This window comes from Haliotis asinina, chromosome 2, assembly GCF_037392515.1.
Source record: "Haliotis asinina isolate JCU_RB_2024 chromosome 2, JCU_Hal_asi_v2, whole genome shotgun sequence".
Lineage (NCBI taxonomy): Eukaryota > Metazoa > Mollusca > Gastropoda > Lepetellida > Haliotidae > Haliotis > Haliotis asinina.
In genome coordinates this window covers 79,132,936-79,142,013 of record NC_090281.1, presented here as the reverse complement: position 1 = coordinate 79,142,013, position 9,078 = coordinate 79,132,936, and the positions used below count along the sequence as shown (strand labels likewise).

Below are 9,078 nucleotides of genomic sequence, written 5' to 3'. Positions count from 1 at the left end.
CGTGGCGCTGGCCTGGGGATACTGTGCTGGCCTTGCGGAACTCAAGATAGATCTCATTAATTGTGACATGATAGTTAAATGACGTTACACATTCCTGCTAATGAATGTCGATCGTATGTTTGACATCTAAGGTATATGGCTCGGAGTAATAAACAGAATATCGCCTTTCTGTCTTTCATATTAATGTGTCTACATGAGTGTATAAAAATCCAAAACTACGAAACCTGTGAAAGACAGGGAGGTACGTGAGATTTACCGTAATTATCAGGTTTTCATGTCGAGATGTGCGCTGACCAAATATATGATTCTTTGGACGCTCTATGTAGTCCCAACATCATCTAAAGAATTTGGAGTTTCCTCGTAATGTAACTGTTGGTAAGATGTTAAATAATTTGTTTTTGTTGAGTACTTCCTTTTTCAAGTAAAGCTGAAAGTCTATTTTATAGGAAGCAATTTGTATGAACACCGGGAAATCCTATCTCCCTAGACTTTGCGTAATCCGACCATCAGCACGAACTAGTAAGTTTGGAGCAATATATTGCATTCAAATGCAAAAGCAAAGCTTGTTTGGAAAGGACCTCGTCAAATTTTGAGAACAAAAGGTAATGTCATGTAATTTTTCCTCTGTGTGTCGTTAACTTGTTTTGCCCTTGTATCGTCAGATGCCCCAGGGATGGTAGATCTAGCCTTAGAGTATAAAAGAACATAAGAGTGAATATTTCTATGTCAACGTTGAATTTTAAGAAAGTGATTTATGTCTGTATTTACTCTTCTGAAGTTACAGTCTTACTTGCAGTTGCATGTCCACCGAGGCTTTAATTATATCAGCTTCGCACACTCCTCTAGGGAGCTGCATCACCTGGTCAGCTTTGGTATGAATCGATGGCCAGCATAAGATCAGCACACTGCTAGTGACTATAGTAGTGTCCTTAAGTTAACCATTCCTCTGAGCTTTTTAAAGAATGTCTCCAGGGAGATAAACATGAAGTGCACTTTAGGCGTGGTATGGAATGCACTGACAACTTTGTTATTTGACAGCTTTGCCCCAGTGCTCATTAATATGACAGACAGTTTTACTGTCAGTTGAGGCATGCACCACTTTGTTGTTTGTAAATACCATGTCTAGTAAACAATGTCAACAGAGTTGATATGCATCATGCCAGAAATGCATTTAAAATCTCCAAATCATCATCAGCATCACAATGGCCGTATTACATGTTTGTAAGTCACATATTGTGGTAACTGTGTATCACACATAGTGACTCGTCTACAATGGTATGTGTTATAGTCAGTTCAAAGAAATGTACAGTGTGGTGCCAAATGTACTTTGGTCTTTTCCAGACAGGAAAAAACTGCATTGTACCCCATTAGGAAATTCATTTAAACAAACAGATAACAGAGATCATATACCGGTATATGGTCTCTGCAAATAATTAGAAACTTGATCAACAATATGTGAAACTTTTGGATGGATTAATTATCACAAGATATGATCATTAACCTTTAACTGTACTTTCTACTCTGTTAAACAGAGACTGGGAAAGGCAGGGACCATGGGCCATTTTGCACATTAGAATGAAAAATGGCCAAGTAAAATTTGGAAGTTTACAATTGATACAGGGGAAGTGGCCCATTCTAAATTCAGAAAATGGCTAATAATCCTGAAAATGGCCCATTGTCAAAGTTCTCTTTCCCAATCCCTGATTAAGCATTGTCTCACATGAAGGAATTTGTTGAGAGAGAGAGAGTCCTGTCCATGTCTACATAGTTAAAAGTGATCTACGTTACAGGACCAGGTAAACTGCAGACAGCATGGGAGCCAGTCAGAGTCGGGAGATATTGCCCCCTGGGCCACCATACGCTGGTCCACCTGCAGAATACAGCTTCATTGACACACAGGTGAGTCATATGCACCTGAACATAGCTGCAGAATACGGCTTCATTGACACACAGGTGAGTCATACACACCTGAACATAGCTGCAGAATACGGCTTCATTGGCGCACAGGTGAGTCATACACACCTGAACACAGCTGCAGAATACAGCATCACAGAGACACAGGTGAGCCATATGCACCGGAACACAGTTGTAGAATACAGCTTCATCGAGACACAGGTGAGTCCTACACACCTGAAATCAACAGCGGAATGCAGTTTCAGTGAGACAGATTAAAATATGCCAAATATTTCTAAAAGTGGCATAAAACTACATACATCATCCCTGGGATAGAATAGGCCTTCAGCAACCCATGATTGCCATAAAAGGCGACTATACTTGTGGTAAGAGGCGACAACAGGATCTAGTGGTCAGGCTCACTGACTTAGTTGACACATGTCATCAGTTCCCAATTGTGCAGATAGATGCTCATGTTGTTGATCACTGGATTGTCTGGTCCAGACTCGATTATTTACAGACCCTCGCCATATGGCTGAAATATTGCTGAGTGCAGCGTAAAACTAAACTCGCTCGCTCGCTCGCTCACTCACTCACTCACTCACTCACTCACTCACTCACTCACTCACTCACTCACTCACTCACTCACTCACTCACTCACTCACTCACTCACTCACTGTTTCAGGTAACGCTGACAGGCAAGGCGTCATTTGTACCGTCTCACCAGATGATCACTACCAATATTGACTCCTACTATCCGATCCTCGGAGACAAGTATGCTGAAGGATTCCGTCTGCTCACTTTTTATCGCATTCCATTTGCAGGACAACAACATCACCCGTTCAGCCTTAAGATGGATGTTCCCTATCAGGTACCCAGTAGGCCAATAAACAGTGTGGTGGAGTGTATGTTGGACCGTCTGTATTATTTCATGTCTTCCCGTATCAAACCTTGACCAGAGCAGATGGCTTGACAAATACCCAAAAATAAATGTTTGTGCAAGCAGCATTGGCTGAATGGGTTAGATTGCCTCCTTTGTGTGCAGCAACTAGGTGCCTCACTTCTAGGGTGTGAGTTTGAATCCCGGATAGTACCCAGCAAAATTTCTAGAATCTGTACTTTACTGTGAAATTGCAATCCCAGATCTGTTAATTACTGTGAGCCAGGGTTGCAAAAGGTGCTGGCATTTAGCCCACCTTTCACTAGGTGTCATAACCTTGAAGTCAACTTTGTGTAGAGACTCTTTCAGTGTTGTCAAAACCGTGTGCACTTAAAAATCCACAAATCCATTGGAAAATGACCAGATGGTGGTCAGATGAATACATGCAAACAGGTAGTTATCTGAAGTAAATATGGACAAACTCATGTGATGCAGTCCAGTTGAGGTGAGCTGGATATAAGTGCCATAGAAATATCATGTTATAGTAGCAGTAATACATGGCATGGAAAACTACACTGCAGTGGGACAGTTTTTAAAATTGTTCAACCCATTTCTTGTGTCCCCTACAGTGATAGGGTTGTAACATTGCCAAAAGCCTTGTAAAACCATAGTCACTCACTGCAATTTTCAGGGCATCTTCATTCGTCACCCAACTGTACCAAGACTTGAGGGATGGCATCTGCATGTTGTCAAAGCAGTGATGGTTATGAAGGCAGTGCGCCATGGTTTGGTCTCTATCGATGTTGACACTGACACGTTGCAGATTAATCAAGCCATTGTGGAGAACACCAGCACAGGTGGACGACTTATCTGTGTACAAACCACCGGACTACAAAAGCGCCAGGGGTTTAGGGCTGAAATGAGAGGACAAGGTCCTAGTAAGTATATTTCTTGTTTTTTGACACAATTCCAGTAACGGGAGATGTTTGATGTATTGGACCCATCAAGGTCAGGGTTAGAACTGATCTTCAGTCACCCATGCTTGTCATAAGAGACAACTACGAACAACTCGTAACAGGATTGGGGTGGTCAGACTCGCCAACTTCATTGACACGTCATCATGTCCCAGTTATGTAGATCAATGCTGATGCTGTTGATTGATTGCCTAAACCAGACTCCTTGACAGACCTTATAACTAGGATATTGCCGAGTGTGGCGTAAAACTAAACTCACTCACTCACCTGATGTATTAGCCTAAATATTTAGCTCAGTCGCAGCACTTGCAATCCATTCCCTATGTGTGGAAGGATAACAATATATGGATGACGAACTTCTTTATTCCTGTGAGAACGCTGTTTGGTTGATAACTGCGTTAGAACCTACACTGAAACAGCACTCTCAGAGCTATAAAGAAGTTCTTCACCCATGTTGTGATCCGTACTTACTACTCCAACTTCTAAATGTCTCTCAAAAGAAGTTTGACATCATGTGCATTTTCAAATGAAATATGATGAAACACACACGCCATAGATCACTGCTGTGAAAGGTATTAAGTCTTGATGGCATCAGCTTTTGGGTTACCTCTGTTTAATGTCAAGGTCAGAAGAAGTTAAATTATGAAACATGATTCAAATATTATGAAATTTATTTCAAGAAAAGCAATCATCATACTGTTTTCAGCTAAATTTATCAAACAAGTTGATTTTAAGAAAGTTTGATGTATTGTATTATTTCTTTGTCTGAATGTTCTTGGAGACAAGAAAATGATTTGAGGCAAAAGGTTCAGTTGTATGGCAGGATTCAGTGATTCACAAGAATATTTGATTGTTTCAAATGTACCAGTAAGTAGCGTTACAAACATGATATTTCCATATCAGATAGTTGACGAGCATTTTGTTTGACACAAAAATATTTTGACAAATGTAGTACATTGTCATTGAATCCACAAAGCCATTCAGAAAGTGGTGAGATGTAATATTTGGGACAACACTTTCTCAGTTAAGTGAACATCTAATAGTGCTGTTGTTGGGTTCAGTCTCATCTGAGATTCTGTAATGCACCTTATCACCAGCACATAGTCAGTCATCTAACCCACTCAGCCAACTTGGTTTCCATGTCATTTTGATGTATTTTTTATTTTACATTTCAGTCACGGGTGTTGACTTGTTCTTTGATATGCCAAGTGTGCCGACAACTGAGCGGTACGTATACATGTGTGTTCCATGTCCAGTACAGTTGAAAGCCGGTCCATCCCTTGGTGGAACTGGGTTGACAGTAAAGTGTGACTGGCTGGGAATAATGAAACAATATTTGTCTAAAGGATGGCGATTGGTGGAAGTGTTCTTTGACGATGGATTTAAGCATCAGGGCCTCTCAAGGAAAATGGATCTCAACTCCATCTGGTTTTTTGAGAAACCCATGTCCCGTATGAATGATGACACTGAAGTTTATGAGGGAGTGGTGATAGAGCACTACATTGAGTTGAGGACAGCATTTTGCAGCGGCGTGCGAACCATCCCCAAGTGGGAACCCGTGATTGAAAGGTTTGGCCGAGAAGGATGGGAGCTTGCTTGCATCGTGGAGACAATGGAAGGTGCACAAACTGGATGTACCACAGCAGAACTTAAAGTGTTTTTGTTCTTCCAGCGGCCAATTCTGCGAGCAGAAGGCAGAAGTCAAGGGTTGCAGTCATGTGATGATGGATCAAGTAAACATCCAATAGAAATCCAGATCCCACCTCCATATGCTGAATGAATGTTCTCTTTGAGCTGGGATGGTGGTTGGGTAGCATAGTGGTTAAAGCGTTTATTCATCACGCCGAAACCATATGTTTAATTCCCCAGATGGCTACAATGTGTGAAGTCCATTTCTTATGTGCGCTGCAATGCTAACAGTGTTGTAAAACAATACTCACTCACTCACTCACTGTCTTTGAGGTGATTGTGTTGTGATGTTGACTGGAATCAGCTGAACAGACAGGAACACACAACACCACCCCAAAGGAGACCAGGCTAGCTATTCTTGAAACGTTCGTAGCCCTACGAACTTCTTAAGCCCATTCTTAACACATAGACTACGATCAAAGTTAAGAATTCTTAGGGCTACGAACATTTCGAGAATAGGAGCCCAGGACTTGACATGATGTTGACTCAGTACTTTGTGTCATTCAAACTGGAATAAATTGGTAGTTAGTATAACAGTATTTAGATAAAATACCCAGGACTTTCAAAGATGGCTATTATCTTAGAGGTGTTGGGATTGTCGATTTTACAATGTATACACAAACATGTATGGTTAATGTTTTATGTAAATATAATAGCCAAATTGGGGGTTATTATATTTCAATGGACTGTGACCTAGGGCGTGGAGGGATACACACCTGAGACAGCCCCTGAGATCCCCAGTCAGCGGAAAGAAACTGACCGTTCCTCCAATGCTACTGACATGCATGGTCTGATGAGTTAAAAGGGTATGATGTTCTTGTATCTGAGGTGGTATGTGTTGAGTTTCTTCATTTGGGTTTTAATGAATTCTTCAATATTTATTGATGGCCTACATTTGGTCATTTACCTCAATGATCTGTAGTAATAGTGATTGTTGCTTATACTAAGTACATGCATATGCCATTGTTTTAGGGGTTCAAAGCACTTGTATCGGATCTGGACTATTAAATAAGTCACTATGTTTATTTCTTGTTTTATGGCGCACAGAGTATGTACAATGTTACTGTATTTAATACAACAGATAAGGATCTGCTTTTGTGCCTTACTGTTTGCTGGATATTTGCAGCAGATATAAGCTATGAACCCTTTTTTTACGTTTTCACACGAGGCAGTAAAACTGCTGTTTATATGTTATTGTTTTGAATATCAACATGTTGCTTTCATGCTTGTAAATACAGTCAAGACTCATTAATATGACCTCTGTTTATCCGTTATTTCAAATAAATGTAACTTAGTCTTATTTATTTAGTCTCCGACATCCTCGTGAATCCAACAATTTGCTGTGCAACGGACAACGTTGGATTAACGAAACTTAATCGTATGTATGTTTTAGCTCCCCTAACAAAAAGACAATTTTCCTTCGTTTTGTCGGAAACCTATTGTTCATTGTGTATTGTAAACCACAATGTTAAACTTAAATGCTTGTTTCCGGTAATGACGAAAAAAACAACAAAACATGAATTGTTCAAGAAATTGAAATTTAATTTCCAATATGGCCATCAAAACTAATTGCAGCCATGTTGAAAAACCTATTAAATGTTACTCATTTTTATTCAACAAAATGAATGGGTACATATGTAGGTAGTAGTGAATTTCAATGCACATGGTTTTAATATTCTTGGTGATTACCTTGATTTTACCTTTGTTTGTGTAAATAAGTCTGGTGGAAATTTATGACTAGTTTTGTTTATTTGACTGATCTTGGGAATTTAATGAATTAACCTATGTTTGAGAATTGTTTTCTGTTTATAGTCAAATACAGTCATCCCTCACAATAACGTATTTGCAGGAAATCCATGGATCTCATTAAAAAGAGGGATTATATATCTTCACGGAATCGGGAATAGCATTATCACCGAATCCGCTGTTTTTCTCAAGTCAATTGTGTTGTGAGCTAGCAAAATTAATTGTGGATCGCATTTATGTATATGTTTGTATTATGAGTTTTGAAAAACATTTGGGGCTTCATCATTATTCATGTGAACAGTGGAACATCATACTAATGTATAAAATACAATTTCATATTAAAGACATGCCATTCATGGCAATCCAAGACACTTGAGTTAGGATTAGGGTTGACTCTGCTTCCGAGGGCTTCTGTCACTGCTATGTGTCCCTTGTTTGACCTTCCCTGTATAATGACATATGCATTTATTTAACACACATCGTGTAGATTTACAAACATGGCTGTCACATACTGATGGTATTAAATAAGTTTACATTTTATGTGAACTCTTTTCCAGGAGCATATTTTATATGTAATTCACATTTATTCACATATATGAGATTAAAAGATCTATTTATATCTATATTACTAACCTTTATGATATAAACATGTGTTTGCACATGTTCTATTATACCATACTTTGTTTTATCTTTGTCAGTATTCATGTTTGGCTCTAAGCCAGCCCCAAGTATTCAAGGAAAGTATCAGTTTCCAACTCTCCCCATTGAGAGTAATAACAATGTGCTAATAATTACATCAAAACATGATTATGTCAAAGTAAACTCTGTGAACTGTTTATGTCGTCTAAATCGTAAATGCTTTGCCCTATGGAGTTTGTTCGCAGCATGACTCAGATTTTTCGGGAAATTATACAAACTGACAGGTCCAATAAAAATATATGCAAGAACTCCTACCTCTTTCAGAGCACATCTGCATCATTTATGTTGCCAAGTTTAATCAGTTAGATAATTTGAGAAGCAAACATGCGTTGTGATTGGTATGATCAACTTCCCAGCATAGACACCTGATTGGATAAAAAGTCACCCAATTGAGGTAATAAAATCATGGGCAGTGTATGCATTAAAGGTATAGTGGAGATTTATCGGAATGTAACCCTGAAGATATGTTCTTGTTTGTTGGAGTCCTGTGATTATATTTTTGATGCATTCTTAGAGATAAGATAGTCAGTGTTAAAGCATGGCAAGTATGGCCATCTTAACATGAGGAGAGCTTTGTGTTTATACAGGTATTAACCCATTAATCAGTTTAATTGACGTAGAAGTCAGTTCTTCAGTGAAATTTCTCATGTTTCAGTCATACAATCATATCATTTGCTCCACTTTTTGACAGAGAGAATCTATTTTGGTGTAAAATTGCCCAGTTACTCTCTGCCCTTATGGCTGTGAATTAACAGACCCAACAAGCTTGCCACTTTTTTATTGCATGTGTACAAATGTCAGTTAAAGTAATTTATGTATCTCATATGTCACTTGACCATTCAAGTTTTTTGTTTGCATTTTGAAATAATGGAAATCATGGTTTTTTATCCATTTTCTGACAGAATGAATAGTTTGATGTTGCATTTTCATAAACTGCTTCAATAAACAGTGCAATATCCATTACTGTATTATTTTGTTTTTGGAAAATCTGACATGGAACAATGAGTTTTGTACCCGTAAAAATAAGATATGAATGTGTAGGACGCTATTTAATATACATGTAAGTTGGCCTAGAGCACCTTACCCTTAACTGCTTAGGGTTAGGTACCCTTTCTGAGCCTCTGGGAGCTGACACATATTTAGAGGCAAACAACCCTTTACAATCCAGAGGTTTAGGGTTAGGATATGGTACCCTTT

At 38.9% G+C, this 9,078-nt stretch overlaps 1 protein-coding gene across 2 annotated transcripts; it reads left to right on the top strand.

Annotated features, from left to right (window-relative positions):
• Positions 1-458: 458 nt before the first annotated feature.
• On the top strand, positions 459-8,842 carry LOC137274392 (uncharacterized). 2 transcript variants are annotated; one of them, XR_010956180.1, is made up of 6 exons: positions 506-602; positions 1,791-1,899; positions 2,579-2,764; positions 3,465-3,711; positions 4,923-6,814; positions 7,249-8,842. XR_010956180.1 is itself a non-coding variant. In XM_067807553.1 (5 exons), the coding sequence occupies exons 2-5, from the start codon at positions 1,813-1,815 to the stop codon at positions 5,525-5,527; spliced, it is 1,125 nt and encodes a 374-aa protein (XP_067663654.1). In that variant the 5' UTR covers positions 459-602; positions 1,791-1,812; the 3' UTR covers positions 5,528-8,842. The 2 variants fall into 2 exon arrangements, 1 of the variants encoding a protein (XP_067663654.1); XM_067807553.1 differs by having other exon boundaries at positions 459-602; positions 4,923-8,842.
• The last annotated feature ends 236 nt before the right edge of the window (positions 8,843-9,078 follow it).